Here is a 23,303-nt window from a genome sequence, read left to right on the forward strand (position 1 = left end):
ATTTTAACTTAAATTAATAAGATTATTAGGGAATATTCTTAGGAGGCTTCAGTGTAAGATTAGGTTACTGCAATGTTAATCTTATTATAGGTAAGACAAGTAGTATGTGAGCTTACTCAAGACATACCAACTGTGAGATGTGGCCGGCTTGTCTTCCCAGCCAATACCCCCAGGCTGCCAGATGGAACCCTCCCTGCAGTATGGAGGTTCCCTGAAGACCAGCAGGGAGTCATGGACTATGTAGTTTTTATCCTCAGCCCTGCTGGATACCACAGGGGCCGCAAGAGGGAGCTGCAGGGAGGACCAAAGATTTATTTGTGCCCTATGACCTGGAAGTTCGCCAATGGAAGAGCGACGGGTTTCCGGGGTGAAGAAAAGAACTTTTACCTGACCCGGAAGTGATACAGGATCACATGGACTGGGGATTGGGAACACTTCCGGGTCAGGGAATATAAAAGGACTGTGAGAGCTCTCAGACGGTAAGCTGAGCTGGGTGGAAGGGTGGCAACACGTTTGGGAATGGAGGATTGATTTATTGTGATTATTTGTGATTTGAATGAGTATAGTGGAGGAGAGGGTGTTTTGTGCACTGTGGCATTTGAATAAAGTCAACTTGTGGACTTTTACCTGGTGTCTGGAGTCGTGGACAGGGGTTCATGGGAGCGAGAGCGCCCCCTATCTGTCACACAACAAAAAAAAAAATCAAAACCCTTTGAAATATAAAACAAGAATTAGATACAGGATGAATAATACATTTAAACATTAAAATTAAATAAAGAAAATTCTTAAAGGTACAAATTCTTAAAAGGCATGTTTAATAACTAAAATTTTGAAATGGATTGCAATGAAACAATTCTTTTCATCTCTTGAAATGGAAAAAACAAATATGTAATACTGTTGGAGGAAGTGAAAGGTTCTTTATCTTTCAGCTCACAATGTCTCTCTTCTGAAAGGCTTACAACTGAAATGGTTCAATCATATAAGTCTGTTTTAGTCTGAACATATTTATTACTCTTATTTATTCAAGCATATCATTTAAAATGAGAGAATGTGATTTCAAATTTAGTATTCACAGTATAATAATATATATTGAGGTTAATACTATAAACATGAGGAGGCTAATAATAACAACAGCACGTTGAGGTTAATGCTATATCCCTGTAACCTACAGAGTCAAATAAGAAGTATTTAATTTATAATACAATAATAACACTATTGAAAATAACATAGAATATAGAAGGTGTAACCATATTATTGACATCCCAGTCAGAAAAAAAGCATTTGTTTTCCTATTAAAGTACATGCAAAAACTCAGCCAAATAAAGGACAAAACTAGAGCCTATTTTCCTGAGATATAGAAAAATAACTAGTATGAGGCACTTTATTAAGTAGAAAGCATATCAAAAATAGGTATGCAAGAAATTGAATTAACAATTCCTCAATTCACAGCCTCAGATTTAGAAGTTCTTTATAAGAAAAATTAACATTGCCTGTAATTTCCATTAATTAATATAACACCATTTCTGGTGTTGTAACCTTTTAATCACATGACCCAATGAAAGTGTTCTGATAAGATATGAGCTTAAATGAAAGGAAGAGGAAAAGGAAGAAAATAATTAAAAACAGACACTTCAATATTACTGCAGTTCAGAACGAAGCAGAGTTTCCCAAAAGCATTCTAATGTTAAGAACCTCATAAACTTCATGTGAAAATCAATCATTAATTTACTAGGATTTCCTGAAACCCAGCATAATCTATGTGCTCTCTGAACCACTCATTAATTACTAAGTGCTTCCTATTAGCTACCTCTTGTGCTAACTTTATCAACAGACAGTGGTTGTTAAAAACAGCACATTAAATTTACATCATAACAGTTCTGTAAACATTTAAAACACTAAGATTTATTATCCTAGAAGATTTTCAGGATGAAATACATTTGTATTACTATATTTACAGATAATTATTTGTGCTTTTAATTATTACAAAATTTGAGCACATCTCACTAATTTTAGTATCATTACACTGGTTACCTGTATTATTCAGAATTGACTTTAAAATACTACTAATGGTTTACAAATCCTTGATTAATGTTGCTTTGCTTGGGGCCGCCATCCTGGTTGCTTTGGGGGCCACGGGCACAGAGCTTGGAAGCTTCACCCTGTAGGGGCCCGTGGTCGCTGCCAGGGGGCGTTCCCATGCCTTGGGAGCCCTGGACCTCAGCACTTCTGCCACACCAAGAAGTGCTGTGGGGGGAAGAAGAGCAGGAACACCCGGAGTGCTTCCGGGGATGCAGCCGGCACATCCGCCACACAGGGGCGTGTCGGCGGGTGATTGCCAGAACACACCTGGAGCACATCCGGGTATTAATAAAAGGGGCCGCCTCCCTTCATTCAGGACGAGAGTCGGGAGCGGAGAGGACTAAGCTTGCTGGAGGAGGCAAGGAGACGGCCTGAAGTGGAAGAAAGGCATTGTTGTGGCCAGGACTTTGGGAACTTTTGGGGGTTTTGTGTGTGTGCACTTTTGGACTTGTAAATAAACGTGATTGTGGGTGAGATGAACGTGTCCGCCTGTCTGTGTCTGGGCCAGTCTCCACAATGGGCATAAACTTATATTCTTTAGGGATCTGCAACCTGTACTTATCTCTACTATTCCCTTCTGTTTTTTCTGTGGTGGAGATCTGCACTGCCACCACCACCACCACCTGATCAAGTCACCATGCAGTACCCTGTGTTGATGGACTGAAAGCGGGTGTCTCAGCTGTCAATAAGATTAACTTCATCAATTACTATCATGTGAAACCTGAAAACAAAGAGGACTGATTTATGACCATTTACAGCAGGGGTGCGCAATGCGTAGATCACAAAGGCAGTGCAGGTAGATCGCGTTGCAGTCCAAAAAAAACTTTTCATATATTATCCTTATGGCATTTGCCACTTGACTGACATACAGGGCGGCCAGTCTGAGATCTCCGTTCTTCTAACACACTGGTCATCCCTCATGCACAATCAAACGAGCGAGCTACTGCAAAACCTCGGCTGTGATCTAGTTAGCCTTCCAATTTATATCGACTAAAGAAGGGATTAAAAAAAAAAATTGTTGATTATGGGCTGGATGTGGAATTGGAAGAGGATTTTTTTTCTCTCACAATGTCACAATCAAAGTTCGTTTTTCTGTTCTGTCAATCTATCATTGCTATTTCAAAGAAGGAAAATGAAACATAGAAACTACGAAACTGACTTCCTTCCGAAAAGCAATCTGAGAAAGAGAAAGGAGAGGGAACTAAAATCGCAGTTAATTGGACAGCTGTCACTTTTCACTCGGCTGAATTCAAAAGCTCCTTGACTGCATTATTCGGCTCTACTTATTTATGCGAGTCAGCCTTTTCCCATATGAAGATTAATGAATTCAAATACTGTAGTGACTATAAATGTATTGAACTGTTATTGTGCCATAAAGGTTATCCAGTTACGCAAGGTACGACAACATATATTTTATGTATAAAGTATACTGAGTATATATATATATATATATATATATATATATATATATATATATATATATATATATATATATATATTTACACACACACACACACACACACACACACACATACAGTGCATCCAGAAAGTATTCACAGCGCATCACTTTTTCCACATTTTGTTGTTACAGCCTTATTCCAAAATGGATTAAATTCATTTTTTCCTCAGAATTCTACACACAACAACTCATAATGACAACATGAAAAAAAGTTTACTTGAGATTTTTGCAAATTTATTAAAAATAAAAAAATTGAGAAAGCACATGTACATAAGTAAATTCAGTTTATTGGATATGATTTGAAAATGCACACACCTGTCTATATAAGGTCCCACAGTTGACAGTTCATGTCAGACAACAAACCAAGCATTAAGTCAAAGGAATTGTCTGTAGGAAATGTCTGTAGACCTCTGAGACAGGATTGTCTCGAGGCACAAATCTGGGGAAAGTTACAGAAAAATTTTTGCTGCTTTGAAGGTCCCAATGAGCACAGTGGCCTCCATCATCCATAAGTGGAAGAAGTTCGAAACCACCAGGACTCTACCTAGAGCTGGCCGGCAATCTAAACTGAGCGATCAGGGGAAAAGGGCCTTAGTCAGGGAGGCGACCAAGAACCCGATGGTCACTCTGCCAGAGCTCCAGAGGTCCTTTGTGGAGAGAGGAGAACCTTCCAGAAGGACAACCATCTCTGCAGCAATCCACCTATCAGGCCTGTATGGTAGAGTGGCAAGACGGAAGCCACTCCTTAGTAAAAGGCACATGGCAGCCCACCTGGAGTTTGCCAAAAGGCACCTGAAGGACTCTCAGACAATGAGAAACAAAATTCTCTGGTCTGATGAGACAAAGATTGAACTCTTTGGTGTGAATGCCAGGCGTCACGTTTGGAGGAAACCAGGCACCGCTCATCACCAGGCCAATACCATCAATACAGTGAAGTATGGTGGTGACAGCATCATGCTGTGGGGATGTTTTTCAGCAGCAGGAACTGGAAGACTAGTCAGGATAAAGGGAAAGATGACTGCAGCAATGTACAGAGACACAATGGATGAAAACCTGCTCCAGAGCGCTCTTGACCTCAGACTGGGGCAACAGTTCATCTTTCAGCAGGACAACGACCCTAAGCACACAGCCAAGATATCAAAGGAGTGGCTTCAGGACAACTCAAGTGGCCCAGCCACAGCCCAGACTTGAATCCGATTAAACATCGCTGGAGAGATCTTAAAATGGCTGTGCACCGACGCTTCCCAGCCATCCTGATGGAGCTTGAGAGGTGCTGCAAAGAGGAATGGGCGAAACTGGCCAAGGATAGGTGTGCCAAGCTTGTGGCATCATATTCAAAAAGACTTGAGGCTGTAATTGCTGCCAAAGGTGCCACAACAAAGTATTCAGCAAAGGCTGTGAATACGTATGTACATGTGATTTCTCAATTTTTTTATTTTTAATAAATTTGCAAAAACCTCAAGTAAACTTTTTTCACATTGCCATTATGGGGTGTTGTGTGTAGAATTCTAAAGGAAAAAAATGAATTTAATCCATTTTGGAACAAGGCTGTAACATAACAAAATGTGGAAAAAGTGATGCGCTGTGAATACACACAATGTGAGTACACCCCTCACATTTTTGTAAATATTTTATTATATCTATTCATGGGACAACACGTAAGATATGACACTTTGATACAATGTAAAGTAGTCAGTGTACAGCTTGTATAACAGTGTAAATTTGCTATCCCCTCAAAATAACTCAACACACATCCATTAATGTTTAAACCGCTGGCAACCAAAGTGAATATACCCCTAAGTGAAAAATGTTCAAATTGTGCCCAAAGTGCCAATATTTTGTGTGGCCACCATTATTTTCCAGCACTGCCTTAACTCTCTTGGGAATGGAGTTCACAAGAGCTTCACAGGTTGCCACTGGAATCCTCTTCCAATCCTCCATGACAACATCACGGAGCTGGTGGATGTTAGAGAGGAGGATGCCCCACAGATGTTCAATAAGGTTTAGGTCTGGAGACATGCTTGGCCAGTCCAGCACCATTGCCCTCAGTTTCTTTAGCAAGGCAGTGGTCATCTTGGAGGCGTGTTTGGGGTCATTATCATGTTGGAATACTGCCCTGCGGCCCAGTTTCCGAAGGGAGGGGATCATGCTTTGCTTCAGTATGTCACAGTACATGTTGGCATACATGGTTCACTCAATGAACTGTAGCTCCCCAGTGCCGGCAGCACTCATGCAGCCCCAAACCACGACACTCCCACCACCATGCTTGACTGTAGGCAAGACACACTTGTCTTTGTACTCCTCACCTGGTTGCTGCCACACATGCTTGACACCACCTGAACCAAATAAGTTTATCCTGGTCTCAGCAGACCACAGGACATGGTTCCAGTAATCCATGTCCTTAGTCTGCTTGTCTTCAGCAAATTGTTTGCAGGCTTTCTTGTGCATCATCTTTAGAAGAAGCTTCCTTCTGGGATGACAGCCATGCAGACCAATTTGATGCAGTGTGCGGCGTATGGTCTGAGCACTGACAGGCTGACCCCCCCCACACCCCTTCAATCTCTGCAGTAATGCTGGCAGCACTCATACATCTATTTTCAAAAGACAACCTCTGGATATGACGCTGAGCACGTGCACTCAACTTCTTTGGTCAACCATGGCGAGGCCTATTCTGAATGGAATCTGTCCTGTTAAATCGCTGTATGGTCTTGGCCACCGTGCTGCACCTCCATTTCAAGGTATTGGCAATCTTCTTATAGCCTAGGCCATCTTTATGTAGAGCAACAACTCTTATTTTCAGATCCTCAGACAGTCCTTTGCCATGAGGTGCCATGTTTAACTTCCAGTGACCAGTATGAGTGTGAGAATACAACACCAAATTCAACACACCTGCTACCCATTCACACCTGAGACCTTGTAACACTAACAAGTCATATGACACCGGGGAGGGAAAATGGCTAATTGGACACAATTTGGATATTTCTCATTTAGGGGTGTACTCACTTTTGTTGCCAGCGGTTTAGACATTAATGGCTGTGTGCTGAATTATTTTGAGGGGACATCAAATTTACACTGTTATACAAGCTGTACACTGACTACATTGTATCAAAGTGTCATATCTTTAGTGATATAATAAAATATTTGCAAAAATGTGAGGGGTGTACTCACTTTTGTGAATTTAAGCTCCATTATCAGAGGGGAATGGTCGAAGAAAACAGCATCATACTTGCAAGATTTGATAGTGGGCAATAAAAACCTATAATATACATATCTATAATTATCTATAAAGAGATAATCATTTCTTGAGTAACTGTGATGTACTGAAGAGAGGTAGGAACATGCTCATGAGTTTGGATTTTAAAATCTCTATAGGTCTGATAAGTTATGATCCATTACAAACTGTGATTATTTTTGCAGTGTTACATGTTATCGCCACTGTAGTTGAAGACCTACCCAGATCTGATTTTAAAACACAATTAAAGTCTCCATCCATTATAATTTTATGAGTGTTCACATTAGAAATAGATGCAAATACATTTTGGATGAAATCTAAATCATCCACATTAGGTGTGAATTTATCAAAATTACTTTAGATTGAAATAAATTTCTCATTATCAAGACATATTGCCCTTCAGGATCAGATACTATGTCTAATACTACAAATGAGATTGTTTTGTGTATTAAAATTTCCACCCCTCTAGTTTAGACTATTTAGGTGAGAAAATATTTTTTTCTATTTAATTGTGATAGACACCTTTGACATTCCAGTTCACAAAGTTCACTGTTTCGTCAGAGAGATACAGTGCTTCTGAACTTTTGAGAACTTAAGTAAAGGTATTACATTGTGTCATACAATAGCTTTAGCCTTGGTTTCATATTATTGCCAGGTAACTTTGGCTACAGAGCCTATTATGTTGGCACTTAAAGATAAATAAGAAGTAACATGCTTTCATACCCCGCCCCCCCCACATCCACAACAAAACTGCTTTAACTGATCCCTAGGTTTCAAAAAAATAATTAAATGTCACTTCTTTAGTGTTCTGATTATAACATGTCCACTTATGTAAACTCAGAAACCCCTTCTAAGGACAGCCTTGCAACTACAACTACATGAAACTTCCTTGAATCATCTTAATCCTACTTATTACAAGATGATGCAGAGTCAGTCCAAGTAGGAAAGCTATATTCTTCCTAGTGTGTTTGGTACACTCGACTTCTCTTCTGTGTTATACTCCTCTGTATGTAAAAGAGGCATATGTTTGGATGTGTGTTTCTCCAAGTGTTTGAACCTGTGATTATAGAGAAATTCTACATTTGGCAAAGTTATTTAGAACATATTGTCATTCACAAAACAGTCATAAAAGTACAAACACAACTCTGTGTAGTACGTAACTGTCAAGTATAAGTGTACCTTGTATTCTTTCTTCCATGATTCAAACAATTCCATAAATATATTTCCTTCATCAATGAGAGTTCCATCCATTCTTCTGGCTTTGGCAAATGATAAAATTGCCTTTAACACACGTTCCATTTCACTTGCTGCCCATAGCCCTCTGCTAGTTGTTGGTAGACGATCATCAACCAAACCTTCCTCATCTTCGATCATTTCTTCAAAGATGGCTGTCTGTCCTTTCACACTATAACAATATGTTAAATAAATCTCATGCATCACATTAGATGTACTTAAAATAAGTAATCTTATTAAAAGTTATGCAAAAAGCAATGCAAAGCAAGTAAAATTCAAGAAGTTTTAAAAAGAGCATTAGATGACATATTGGCATAAGCACATTTAAAAGAAACACACTAGTGATACAAGAACAATCATAAAATTCAGCCTGCAAAATTCTTTATATTTTAATTTTAATCTATAAAAAGAAAAATATAATAATTACAATATCGCAAGCACCCCTCAAATATGAGGCTGTTTAGCCAAATAGTATACATACGTGTGGGAGAAGAGCTTAGATTCATAGTTTGTGAACAATTCATCAGCTCTGCAGAATACACAGCTGGAAAAAAATGACACCAAAACTCAGTATAAAATATATTATTCCTACAGGTTCCTTTTTAAACTGTATAATAATATTTGACCACACTACACAACAACTATTGGTACTACTTCAAAAAACTTGAACTACATACTCAATATGACTATGATTTGAGTGCCCTCTACTGCATGGCATGGCATGAGTTCAAAACCATACTTAGAAATATTGACTCTAAGATGGCTAAGCACAAGAATAACTACTTGACTTAGAATGACCAGCACACATGGCAGCCATGGTAAATTCTGAAGTTGAGTTGAGCAACAAAATTCAATGTAATAGTGTAAGTAGGGAGCACCTTTAAAGAATGCATTCAGGCACCGGGTGACCAGATTTTAAATACACTGAATCACTAGCTACTGGTGTCTTCTTTCAAAAAAAAAAAAAAATTAAACTCACCTCAATTTTGCAAGCTTAGCTAGCTAACTGTATATGTAAATGGTTAATATTTCTGTACTTTTCCTTGGTGAAAGCGAGCAGTTTTTGTTGCTAAAGCTACCAAACACTAATGAATAAGTAATATACTTCTTTATTTATAAACACAAATATATACTTCAAAATGTGCATGAAAAACAGCAATGATTTACTTTTGTTGTAAATGACTATACTGTACAACTAACATAACTGTTTTAGTTTGCATGAATCAAGTAAATATTGCAACAGAAAACATTTTTATCCACATTATAAGTATACTATTACACTTTATTATTGGATTTCTGTCTCCCATTTGATTTTAAAAATGATAAATTAATAAATTTATTTACCTGCACTAATACATGATCTTAAACAAACATGGCCTACAAGTTTGATTTCTGTAATAATGTTGTACTTCCTTCAGAGTTTCTTTCTAAACACATAAGATTAGTATTCTGAAATTCTAGATAATTTGGGCCTCTTGTACTGCTGAATCCAGCTTATGTTCTACCCATAGACAATAATTTTGGTGAATTTTACTTTCTTTTAATATGATCGCCTGTTGCATATTTGCCACATTAAACTGCACATATCAAATACTTAACAATGAATTTGGTAGATGAGTAGTTTTTCCTTCCTTCACAATCTTATCCATTAATGCTTAAGAAATTTAAATTCCAGTGTTTAAAACTTGCCTGTTCAGTGGTAATCTTACTGGACGCAGATGACATATTGTGGCTTCTTCAATTACTTCTTGTGAAGGTGGACCTTCCAACTTTTTTACAGCTTCTCTTACAGTCTTCTGAGACTTAATTAAATCATCCATTTGTGTACTTAGAAGGAACTGGAGGCCTCTACAGTCACGAAACCTACCAGAGAAAAACAATATTTGCAAAAATTACTGAAAGAAAATTGAAATAATTTATTTAATGAGCCACATGTGCAGCTGACAAGTCCAGTTATTGGCTCTCCACAAATAAAACACACAGTGAATAGAAGTAACTTATCTCTAATTCCACGGTAGAAAAAATTAAATTCTAAAATGCTTTTACTAACACCTAACCTAGTGGAACTTATATTAAAAAAAATAAAAAAATAACAATGCATCTGCTGAGTAAAAATAAATTAATAAATACATGAATAATTACAGGACATACCCTCATATAGAAAAAATAAGAATGTTAAAAGCACAATGTGTCAGCTATTTGGCCTTCATTAAAGCTCAACAGTTGTAAACACATACAAAGGTTCTTTTCACTTCATCATTACTGAAATAACCTGTTTCCTTTTGGAGCCACCTTAAGTTAGCCATGAAATGTTGAGGATTGTTTGTTTTCTGTTCAATATATGCAAGATCAAAGAATCAAAGTAGCATCTAGGCACCACACAGCCTGCAGCTGCACAGACTCATGATAAAAACACGTTCTCTATAGTGATTTAATGTCACTCAACATGGAAATCCAGACATACACTCGTCTAAACCTTCTGTCACTGGGTACGGAACATGATAAAGGACTAGTAAATCCAAACATCATGGTTCTATTGAAAGAACTCGGACTGCTACGGACGAGTGGTGACGCCTGCTCAGCACCGAAATCATCTACCAGTGCTATCCATGCTCTGAGAACAACACGGCAGCGGTGCATGCGTAAATAAAAGTGAGGTGTCCGTGGTGGGGTTAGCGCTAAGGCTAATCCATGCAGAACGCCACAACCATCGATCCTGGTGGCAAATATCCGCTCATTGGAGAATAAGTTGGACTACATTCGGCTGGATTTAACATCGAAGCAGGAGATTAAGGATTACTGTGCTTTTGTCTTTACGGAGTCTTGGCTCACCGACTCCACAACCGACACTGCTATTAGCCTAGCGGGGCTAACTATCCACCGGGCAGACAGGAGCAGCAGTCTCAGCGGCAAAACATGGGGCGGAGGTATCATCGTCTACACAAACAACAGATGGTGTGTTGACTCAAAAACAATCCACACGTTTCTCTCCGGACTTTGAGTTTTTGGTAGTTAAATGCCTGCATTTTTATCTGCCACAGGAATTTTCCGTTGTACTCATAGTAGCTGTTTATATTCCCCCTGATGCTGACACAGCCATTGACACACTCTGCCACTACATCAACGATCTGCAAACCACACATCCAGAGGGCGTAATCATTGTTGCTAGGGATTTTAACCAGGCAAACATGAAGAGAGGATTACCCCATTTTTACCAACATGTGGATTTTGCAACTTGGGGAACCAATATATTGGATCATGTCTACATCAACACCAAAGGAGCATTCAAAGCATTCCCACGCCCTCATCTTGGCTCATCAGACCACATCTCTATTATGCTATTCCCAGCATATAGACCTGTGCTCATCAGTTCAAAACGATCACTCAAACAGGTGAGAGTTTGGCCAGAAGAAGCCATTAATGCACTACAGGATTGTTTTGAGTGCAGTGACTGGTCTGTGTTCAGTGAGGCAGCTACCAAAGATCAAAGGACAGACAAATGAATATGCAGAGGCTGTGTCTGGCTACATAAATAAATGCATGGATGATGTCTGCGTCACCAAAAACATCATTGTCAGGGCAAACGATAAACCATGGCTGACTGCTGAGGTGCGAGCCTTGCTGAAAGAGAAAAACTCTGCTTTCAAATCTGGAGATACAGCTGGCCTCAGAACAGCAAGAGCCAACCTCAATAAAGCTATCAGAAGAGCTAAAAGGGCTCATTGAAAGAAAATACAGAGTCATTTTCAAGATCACAGGAACAGCAGAAGATTACGACAGAGGATTAAACCTGTTACAGATTATAAAACAGTTTCTCACCCCTGTGATGATAGCTTCAACTTCCTGAATGACCTAAATAAGTACTTTGGACGATTTGAAGCATTGAATGACACATCACCAGTGAAGGCCACCCCTCATCCTGACGAGAAGGCACTGTGTCTGGAACCGGATGATGTTCTCCAGACTCTGAGGAGAATTAATCCAAGGAAAGCTGCAGGACCAGACCAGATACCAGGTTGCGTACTCAAAGGATGTGCGGAGCAGCTGACACATGTCCTTACGGATATATTTAACATCTCCCTGTGTCAGGCTGTTGTGCCATCTTGCTTTAAAACCTCAGAAATCATCCCGGTTCCGAAAAAACCCTTCTATCGCCCTGTAGCCCTAACACCAATAGTGATGACATGTTTTGAGAGGCTGATCAAGGACCACATTACTTCTGTCCTACCCTCCTCATTTGACCCACTCCAATTCGCCTACCGCTCCAACCGTGCCACGGAGGACACCATATCCATTATACTCCACCTTTCGCTGGAACATCTGGAGAACAGAGACGCTCTGGTCTGCATGCTGCTTGTTGACTCGGCCTTTAATACCATCATCCCTCAGAATCTGATTAGCAAACTGGGCCTATTGGGACTGAGCACACGTCTGCAAAACTGGATATTGGACTTTCTAATGGACAGGCTTCACTACGTAGGGTAAGGAAGAATAAATCAGACACCATCTCCTCGAGCACAGGTTCTCTACAGGGGTGCGTTCCGAGTCCCCTCCTTTTCACGCTCATGACCCATGACTGTTGTGCCAAGTTCAGCACAAATCACATCATTAAGTATGCAGACGACACAACAGTGGTGGGTCTCATTCGAGGTGATGAGGGGGATTACAGAGAGGAGGTGAAGTAATTTGTGGAATGGTGTGATAAAAACAATCTGACACTAAATGTCGAAAAAACTGGTGATCGACTTCAGGAAGAAACAGCTGACACACACCGCGGTCTACATCAGGAACACTGCTGTGGAAATTATGCAGTCTACCAAGTTCCTAGGAGTCAATGTGACGATCAACCTCACCTGGTCCCTGCATACCTCCTCCATCACCAAGAAGGCTCACCAGTGCCTGATCTTCTTGCGGAGGCTAAAGAGGGCCCATCTCAGCAAGTCAGTCGTCACCACTTTCTACAGAGAGACCATAGAGAGCGTGGTAACCAGCAGCAGCTCACTGTGGCAGGAGAGCTGCAGCACTTTGGACTGGAAAGCACTGAGGAAAGTGGTGAGGGCTGCTGAGAGGATCATTGGAGCCCCGCTGCCTAATGTACAAAACTTGGCAAAACAACGCTCTCTAGCCAGAGCTGTGCGGATCTCCCGAGACCCCACTCATCCTGCCTCTGAATTCTTTTCCCTCTTGCCTTCAGGCAGAAGGTACCGCAGCCTGAAATGCAGAACCACCAGTTTTAAAAACAGTTTTTTTCCCACCGTCGTTTGTCTTTTAAATGAAGCACTTTAACATTTCACTGAATGCACTTTTAATCAGAATTTTATGCACTTCTAATCAGAATTTTATGCACTTTTAATCAGAATTTTTATGCACTTTTAATTAGAATGTAATTGATTTTAACCATGTGTTTTTATCAATGTCTTGTGCATCGTCTTTTCGTTCTGCAGCAAATCTCAGATGTTCTGCTGAATGACAAATAAAATTGAATTGAATTGAAGATTTCATGATGTAAGAACACATTCAACAAAGCAATTCTGGAGTTAATGTCAATGATTGGCTTTAGGCCATGCCATCACACAGGCAACAAATGATCTCTCTCAACCTAGATCCTTGATTCTAGAGTAGCAGAAACTCCCCAGGCAAAGGAAGATCTGCTCTAATGATCAAAAGCCTTTTTGTCTTCACCCTACTGTTTTCAGTTCTAATATATATTTGTCACTCACTTCAAATTACACTGTGCTTAGCAAAACTTCAGAAGCCAATTAAATTTAAACAGCAGTAATTTTCTGTAGATTTCACTTACGGGTTAGTGAACAAGCACTATATTTACTGTTTATACTTGATTTAATCAGTTTACAACTAACATCCCCTTTAGCATTCATGCTAACAATGAAAGACACACCCGAGAGACATGAACCAGGTTCTGTTTTCTACTTTTGATAGAAATTCAGTATTTTATGTATTGTATTCTTGTATGTCAGAGGGTACTTTTAGCGCAATCTACAGCAATTCTAATATCTCTGAAATATGTCCATACTCTGTCTACTATAAATCAGCTCTTGTGCAGCAGAACAACAGGCAATGAAACACATGAATGTGCATTGTGTTAACTACGTATTTACTGACTACATAAACATGGTTGACTAAACCTACCTACCAATAATAACTGTTTCACTGATTTTGTTGAATTATAAGCAAAAAGCAGTTAAAATCTTGGTAGTAAGCAAATACTGTCTAACGTATATAGCTTACTTGTCTGCCATGGATAACTTGCAGGCTTGCTGTTTATAGTTACTTGTCAACTCATTTTGGATTCGCAAGACCAAATCATCATCAATGGCATAATTAATAGCTCTCTGAATTACTTCCAGCCACCATGGAGACCCTGAACGAACCTGTTAAATAAATAGAAACAATGTACATTAAAGAAGAATAAAATTTTACATTTTAACTTTACATTAAAAAGACATTTGCCAAAATAATAGCATAATTGCCTATCTGCAAACCAGTTTCATCACAAAAACAATGAATGATTAATAGCTTTGTATCATAAAGAGAAAAAAATGTGTTATGAGCACTGCTTCAGGTTAGCTAGGGCAGGAATAATTGGGTTGTCTTGTCAAAGAGATTATGTTTCTTATTTGGATAGAGTGCCCTGTGAGATACTCTATCAATGCGTGATTTAGAGTTTTTTAATTATTGATGTTATTAATTAACTACATTCAAAAAAGTTGGTTAACTGATGCATATAAAATTAAACAAAGAGATAATAACAGACAAGTGAGTTGTTTCTCAGTCTATAGTGTAACAACTATATGAATTTTCAGCCTTACTAAAAGATTCAGTTGTACAGACTACCTGTTTTATTAACAGTGTTACTAATAAAAAGGACAGTTTTAGCATACAGCACCTTACGTTTTAACTCCTTGATTGTCTGAAGAACGGGCTGAAGTGCTTGTTGGGCATCTGATACTTCAGAGTTGGATTTGGTCATATAATGCTGACGGAGCTGTTCTGCCTGCAATGATGTGGGAGGAGAAAGAACACAACAAGGATGAACACTATAACTCTATGTACTTACTTTTTAACCCACTTCCCAAAGGCATGTTGGTTAAACCTGCTAAGACTATTTGGTAACTCTACATTAATGTGGTTTAAGAAAGTGTTGATGAATATGCATTGTGATAGACTGGTCCCTGCTTTGTGTCTGAAACTTCTGAGATAAGACTTACAGTAGCTTTGTACAACCCTTAACATGTATAAAGCATGTTCAGAAAACGGATGGATGGACATTAAGGCCAAACATTAAAAACAAAAACACTGCAGCTATTGGTAATTAACTGAAATACATTGTGTTTTATCTTGTTATTCTGAATGGTAGTATTGTTTGCTTTATTAAAAGACTTGTGATAGTGAGTGCTGTGACGGGTACTACATAAAATAAAGATTGCCTAATGCACTCTTTGGCAACAGGATGGTCAAATAGTATGCTCTGCTCTTTCATAGCTGCAGGAGATTGTATGAATTTGCACTTTTGATTGTATGAAAAGCCCAAACAATCCCATCAGATGTGAGACTGGGAGTGCACTTTATGATGCACTGGTACAATGTCCAGTATCCTCCTTGCAATGGTTTAAATTTTTCTGCCAAAGACTCTATCCTGGCAAACCTTGAAATGGTCAGAAAATGGTTGGAAGGATAAATGGATAAGTGGTGATAAATTGCCAGGATTCCAACTGAATAACACCCAGTAAAAGTTTAGGCTTCAGCTTTTACTGTGACCCTGTATAGAAATAAGCAGTCTGAGAAAAAAGATGTATGGATTAATTATTTTTTCTGTGTTTTTGTTATTTAATATTACCAAATGCTTTTTTTCTCTGTAAATAAAACTGGAACAAACATTATGAAGTGAAGACACAGTTTGCATTAAACAATATTTAATGTATTATTATTATTTACAGTATTATACATAAACTGAGTAGAATGACCTTAAAAATATATAAAAGCTTATGATGTTCTAAAAGGTGCACTAAATTTGAGACAGCAGAAATGGAAGTCCCCAAAGAGCTACTTTCAAGTACATTAATGGTAGCATATTCCATGTAACTAAAGGCAGCTGAATAAAGAAAAATATTGTAAAATTTACATAAACCATTTGTAATCATCAATATTATTTCTAACTGCCCAAAAATCGTTAATGCAAATGTATTTTTAAAGTAACAGTTGCATCTATCTAGCCCCCTTCAATTATCATTGTCTTATGCTGAACAGATTTAGTGCTTCAATATTTCATTAACTCAGTCCCTTTGGGTCTTGGAATACTGTGTATCTAGGCATTCTATGGACTTTCTTTAGTATTAGGATATAAAATAAAGGACTCGTACTCGGAGTATCTATATATATATATATATATATATATATATATATATATAAAATTCACTAAGGCAAGACACCCATGGAAAGCACGCCGGAAGGGACGTGCATTCACTAAGCCGCCGACAAGTAAGACATCTATGGCGCACGCAGGAAGGAGCCACGCCGGAGGTGAATCGCCATATGCAGCGTGTAAAACGGTTTGCGAGGGGTATCCCATGGGATCCTTAAAACAATCCTTTACAACTGAGGTTAAAACACAATGAAGTAAGCAGTCTTTAAAAACCAAGTTTTCGGTTACGACACACGTGCATTGTTACAATGTTGCTTTTCTTGCTGATTTATTACATTATCGATTTTTCAAATGTTAATTTTCTCCCTGTGCTTAAAAATCATTAAAAAACCGGCCTGATTATGCGGCGTATGGCACGCCGCGGGTTGGCTAGTAATTTTAAATTACTTTGGAAACTGATTTTTTTTTTTAAACATTTCTTGCTCAATGCAACTTTTATGTGCTACACATATAAAGGAAATGTACATATGTAGTCTTTGCAATAATACCTGGATTTGTCCATGAAAATGTAGTAAAAGTTTTAAAAGAAAATAAAAAAGTTTGATTACCTCCTCTTTTAGTCTGTCATCACGAAGGGTTGGTGGTATTCCAGGATGCTTTGCTTCTAGCAATTCCATTAAATTGTGTGTAGCATGTAACCTCTAAAGAAACATTGAAGTATTTATTTTCCAAATCACAATAACAATGGAATAAAATCAATAAAACAAAGATAATGACACAAGAAATGTATAAATGTAAATGTTCTTGTTCTAGGTACATTTTGAGAAGTAAATTGTACATAGCTAAACCATTTGTGTAAATTAGTTTTGCAGATTATTGAAGGGATCGTTTCTATATGCTTTTTACAATTTTTACAGGCTCTTAATTAGAGGTAGGCCTCTTTTACTAAACTAAACTTAATTAACTTCTCCTTTACTATTCTTAGCACTGCCTTGGTAAGTATAAAATGCATATGCAGTATATGTTTTTCTTAGGCACCAATGTATTGACAAAACATGCCATGCTTTTTAAGTTTTCTTGACATTTAATGTGAATGGTTTCTAAAATGGATTTCCATTACAAAACCAGTGGAAGTACAGGTTACTGTCTTTTTACAAGGTCTAGTATTAATCAGTCATACACATGTGTTTGCTGTTTGCATACTAACTGCTTTTTAAAAGTTATTTCGGTAAAAATTATATGTCAGTATTATACAACATATTCAGCATGCAACAAGAAAAACAGTTAATAAAAAGGTGTTGCTTAAACAAAAAATTAGCCTTTAAATATAATATTAGGTAAAATAAAAATAAGCAGGCACTATGAACCCCTATATGTAAGACCTAGTCAGTTACTCAATTAGTACATAAAAGTTCATTAAACCTGGGTTCATACAAGAAATAGGTCATTGAATTGAGAGGGTCTGAATCAAAACATCAGTGAGAACTGGAGCATCTCTAGGAATCAATCCAAGATGTGATGGATCTATTTACAAACATCCAAGCATATTTATATGAGGCCAGTTTAGGGTTATGAATAAACTTAACATACTGTGACGGACAGCTGGGGCCCTTTCAGAGCCAGGAGGCTATGATAATGGAAAGACCAGGGGCCTCATGTATACACAAAAATGTTGCGTACAAACGGTTCCACGTTCAAATTGCAATGTTTAAAACCTAAACTTGGCGTAAAGCCAAGCACATTTCCACGGTAGCTCATACCCTTGTGTACACAAGTTCTGTGCTCGTTTTGCAGACTGGCGGCACCCAGCGTCAAAGCAGTGCTACTGTTCCAGTGTGGTTTCCCTTTCTTTTTAGATCCACATCTCTGACGCAGCCTTATATATAAACTGAAATTAACCGCATATTGTTTATTAGCTTAATGCATCTGATTGTAATTAACCTGTAACAATACATTTTGTGGACAATTATTAAACAAGTTGTATTTTTGAGGATTCATTTTAATATGGAACAAATACAGTGCTATCATTCAATCCAAAATGTTAATAAACCTGTAACCTGAATGTTTTACAAAGGAAATGTGAGTGTGAACATTTTCAGGGGAATACATATGTGTGCACAATTATTAGGCAACTATTAGTGTGCAGAATTATTATGCAACTAAAGGAAAAATGAAACTTTTCCCATCTCATTTGTTTGTTTTCAACTGTTAAAGTGAGAATAATAAACAACTCAAAATTTACAAATAAACATCTCTGACATTTAAAAAAAAAAAAAAGCAATGACCAATATAGCCATTCTTCTTTTCAATAACAGTCATAAGCCTTCAATTCATGGAGTCTGTCAGTTTCTTGATCTGTTGACTTTTTGTGCAGCAGGAACCATAGCCTCTCCCAGACACTGTTCAGAGAGGTGTTTTCTTTTCCTTCGCCGTAAATCTGCCATTTAAGAAGGACTTTAGGTCAGGTGAGGAAGGGGGCCATGTCATTTTTCTTTTATCTTTAAGGCCTTTACTGGCTAGCCACGCAGAGGAGTACTTCGATGCAGGTGATAAAGCATTGTCCTGCATAAAAATCATGGTCTTCTAGAAAGATGCAGACTTTTTCTTTTACTACTGCTTGAATAAAGATTCTTTGTCTTCTAAAAACTGGAAATAGGTTTAAGAGTTGATTTTGAGTCCATCCTAAACCTGAAAAGGTCCAACTAGCTCATCTTTAATAATACCAGAACATACCAGTACCCCACCTTCATCTTACTGGTGTCCGAGTTGAAGTGGAGCTCTGTGCCTGTTACTGATCCACCTATGGGCCATCCATCTGCTCCGTCAAGAGTCACTCTCATCTCATCAGTCCGTAAAACCTTTGAAAAAATCTGTCTTCAGATATTTCTTGGAACAGTCTTTACGTTGCAACTTATGTTTCTTGTTCAGTGGTGGTTGGGTTACAGCCCTCCTTACCTTGGCCATGTCTGAGTACTGAATACCTTATACTTCTAGGCATTCCAGATAGGTTGCAGATCTGGAATATGACAGCACTGGAGGATAATGGGTCCCTGTTAACTTCACGTTTGATTCTTCTCAAATCTTTGGCAGTTAATTTGCGTCTTTTTTTTGCCCGATCACGTTTCTTGTGGCCCTGTTGACTATTTGCAACAAAACATTTGATGGTTCTGTGATCACACCCCAATATCTGAGCAATTTCAAGAGTGCTGCATCCCCCTGAAAGACTTTTTTACAACTTATGACTTTTTAGTGTTAGTTAAATCTCTTTTATGGCCTATTTAGCATGAAGAAAACAAGCTGCCTAATAATTATGCACACCTTGATATAGGTTGTTGATCTCCTTAGGTCACACCCTCCCTCACTACACAATACACACCTGTTATGCTTAAATCCAATAACTATTCAAGTTTGTACAGCTTAGAGCCGAAATACATAAATAAAAATGATAATATGGTCAAAATACTCAGTTGCCTAATAATTGTACACACAGTGTATAATGGTTCACAGAATGGTCAAACTATTCTAAATATAATAGCCGCTTTAGCATTGTTACTCTCATTGAACCTTCTTCTTTTTCTTCTTTCAGCTGCTCCTGTTAGGGGTTGCCACAGCGGATCATCTTTTTCCATATTACTCTCACTGCACCACTCAGAGTATTTATATCACTGTATCTGAGTGGGGAATCACAGTTATACGGTAGCTGATCAGAAAGAGAACTATCGGTATACAGCATCAAGCACACGCTGCCTTAGCTATGCTGTCTATTGAACTGCTCTCATACAGCAAACGCTTCAGGGCCTTTCCTGTACGGAGTTCGCGGTTCAGAAACAGTTTCATCCCAAGAGCTAAAAACGCACTCAATCAGTCCATCAAGTGCTCCTTGTAGAACTGTTTGTACTTATAAGTACAATTACCTTACTGTAAACTTGCAATACAGTTATAATACTGCACAACCTGAGCCACTTTATAAAGTGCGTATTTACGTATGATGACGATTTCATTTTTAAGATGAAATGCAGCAAAACATGTTTATTATATTATACACATAAAATTTTAACTTAATTTAAATAATTGATATCGTTAATAAATAAACATGTAAGGACACGGTGTCGTAGCGCAAGCAAGGCTGGCGCTCCGTTCACGGATTGTTCCTGCCTCGCACTGTATTCTTGCTGGGACTGGCGCGACACTGGATTGGTAGAATAATTTATCATGTACTAAGAAGATATTTCAATGTTCCTTAAAAGTTTTGAAGAATCAGCGTTCTAAGCTTACAGATGGCTTAACGTCTATTACAGAGCTGATTGTGTGATGATTGGGGTATTTGGAGAAAGAAAAGTAAGGACAGGAATTGGGGGGGTTAGTACATCTGAAAGAGACAGTACTGCTGTAATAAATTATTTCAATGAAGGTTGTGCAAGGCGCAGCAAGCATCTTGTGTGAGGCATGAGCAATCACTGCGCCACCGTGTTCCCATGTTTAATCAAAAAGATCAAATACAAAAAAAGCATTTAACATGCTACTTTAGTTACAATGGGATTTGAGACACTAGTAAATTAAACGATTTTAAGATGGTGTATGATGTTCTACTTTAATGACAAAATAAACTACGTGATTAAAGTGGAAATTTAGAGATTAAACTTGACATTTTGTGCTTTTTTCCCCACTGTGTGCCTATTTTTTTTCTCTGTATCCTAATGAGCTTTCATATGACACTCAGACGGTGGGCTACGACTCGCCTTTTCATGGCAACTTTGATATCTGACAACTTCTTTTTTATTTCGGGCACTGTGTGACTCCTCGACTCCACTTGGTATCCGCTGAAATTCCTCCATTTACCCCCGTGCTTTTGCCACTGCCTTTTCACAGAATGCTGAGCTTAAGGGCTATTTATATTGATCTGCATATTCAAAGAGGCGTAATTCTGGGAGGAGTTTGGGAGGGGCATCAGGCGCGTGCATATGCGTTACTTTTGACGCTGACTGGAATTTATGTATCGAAAGAATGTGGAAGTTGGCGAACGCACAGATTTATGCATCTGGATTTTTTTGTGCGTACAAACATTTCTGTTTTTCTCCATACGACATGTTATAGTGTGAATTCTTTGCACTGTGTTAAGCATGAGGCCCCAGAGGAGCAGATGTGCACAGAGGGCACTGCCTCGCCAAGAGTGCTTGATGGTAGCCCCCCAAGGTTGCAGTGGCACCTCAGATTCCCACAGGGCTCCATGGGAGTTGGAGTTTGGCACAGCCCTATTAGGTTCTGTGGGGGGCAACCAGGGTGAGCTGCAGAGCCCTATACCTACAGCCACCACACCTGGGAGTACTTCCAGATAATGCTGATGGACCACCTGAAGTGCTCCCAGGTGTAACATAAAAGGGACCGCCTCAATTTCTTTCAAGAAGCCAGAGGTGGAGGACAAAGCTTGCCTGAACAGTATTGGAGCAGCTGTGAGAGACAGAGAAATAAGAGAAGATAAAATACTGTGTTTTATTATCTGTGCTGCTTGGTACTTTATTGTACTGTGCATTGTTTCCCACATAAAAATAAAAATATGCGTGTTGCTGGACTTATGCCTGGTGTCTGTTTCTGTCACTTTGGGGAGCTGGTGTGCCCCCTGGTGGTCACACATTTGCATACTTAACGCCCAACATGCAGTTTAAGGAATCACTAATGTACATATTCCTAGTTGCAATAAGATAGCAAACGCCATTGCACAGTGCTCAAAATGACAGGGCTGCATACCAACAGTATGTATAGGGCAGTTAGTGTAACACTGTTAACACTAAATCTAACAAAAACAATTATAAAACTAATAATGAAGATTCTTATGAATGTGAGGTTGCAGCAATAATCATTATACTATAATGCCATAATGCAAAATCTAATTGAAATCAATAATAAAACAATGCAAATTTCTTTTTCTTTTTTATTCTTACCTGAAGAGAATCTGTTTTCAACTTTTCTTTGTGCTCTTCTGATGACCGCAATACTTCTCTGTAGAGCTCAGCTGCCAAATGAAATTCTCCTGTAAAAGATAAATGTGTAGTTTTTTGGTCACTCTAAGCAGACAGCTTAAGAATAATTTATCACTCTATAGGCTATTACATGCTATAAAACAACACTTGGTCTCTGTCAGCTGAATATATGTTTTTCATCAGAAAAATAAATTGTAAAGCTTTTCCTTGAAGAAGCTATGAATACCATCAAGGCAAAATGTTTAACTCTTTTGCTATCCCTGTTCACACTGTTTAAGTCAGGTTTCACGTTCAAATCTTCTAAGTATATTTTACAAAAATTTAATAAACAAGATGCAGCAAGCACAGGTTGAATACTGCTATCCGAAATGCCTGGGACCAGAAGTATTTCATATTTTGGATATTTTCAGATATTGGAATATTTGCTTATACATAATGAGATATACCGAGGAAGCCCTTAATCAAGTAGGGAAATGAAGCCAAACCAGCTAAATGATAAGTCATGCATATAATAAATCATAGCTGTTGTTATTTTGTGCACTGACATGACAAACATAATAATCCTCAAAAGTGATGAATATGACATATAGACTTTTAAGGCAGCCAATGCAGCGTAATTGCACTGATGAACTTTTCATCAGTTTATATCAACTACTTGTCACTTCTCAGGGTACCGGCTGACAGGACAGGAATGTCTCAGCCAACCATTTACTTAATCATTCCAGCTGTGCTGGAAGTCATAAAAAGACAAACAAGGTACTACATTCAGTTTTCATATGATGTGGCTGCACACACATAAAACTTCACTCAATGCTTCACAGGCAAGAGCCCCCTAATCTGAATGCTGATCATGTGTCATTTCCTTGTGGTGTTCTAAGCTTCACAGGAAAACACTCCACCTCGATCCCACTCTGAAAGAATACATCCATTTTGAATATG

General features: G+C 38.4%; 1 protein-coding gene across 1 annotated transcript in view; it reads right to left on the bottom strand.

Moving 5' to 3' along the window:
• The window catches only part of shprh (SNF2 histone linker PHD RING helicase), a 116,275-nt gene that overhangs the window by 20,391 nt on the left and 72,581 nt on the right, over nucleotides 1-23,303 (bottom strand). The window contains exons 15-21 of the mRNA XM_039747526.1: nucleotides 22,326-22,414; nucleotides 16,995-17,087; nucleotides 14,911-15,018; nucleotides 14,253-14,395; nucleotides 9,693-9,866; nucleotides 8,485-8,547; nucleotides 7,950-8,175 (exon numbers count right to left, since the gene is read on the bottom strand). Of these exons, the coding sequence (XP_039603460.1) occupies nucleotides 7,950-8,175; nucleotides 8,485-8,547; nucleotides 9,693-9,866; nucleotides 14,253-14,395; nucleotides 14,911-15,018; nucleotides 16,995-17,087; nucleotides 22,326-22,414 (896 nt within the window). The remainder of the gene's footprint in view (nucleotides 1-7,949; nucleotides 8,176-8,484; nucleotides 8,548-9,692; nucleotides 9,867-14,252; nucleotides 14,396-14,910; nucleotides 15,019-16,994; nucleotides 17,088-22,325; nucleotides 22,415-23,303) is intronic.

This window comes from Polypterus senegalus, chromosome 3 (genome assembly GCF_016835505.1).
Source record: "Polypterus senegalus isolate Bchr_013 chromosome 3, ASM1683550v1, whole genome shotgun sequence".
Lineage (NCBI taxonomy): Eukaryota > Metazoa > Chordata > Cladistia > Polypteriformes > Polypteridae > Polypterus > Polypterus senegalus.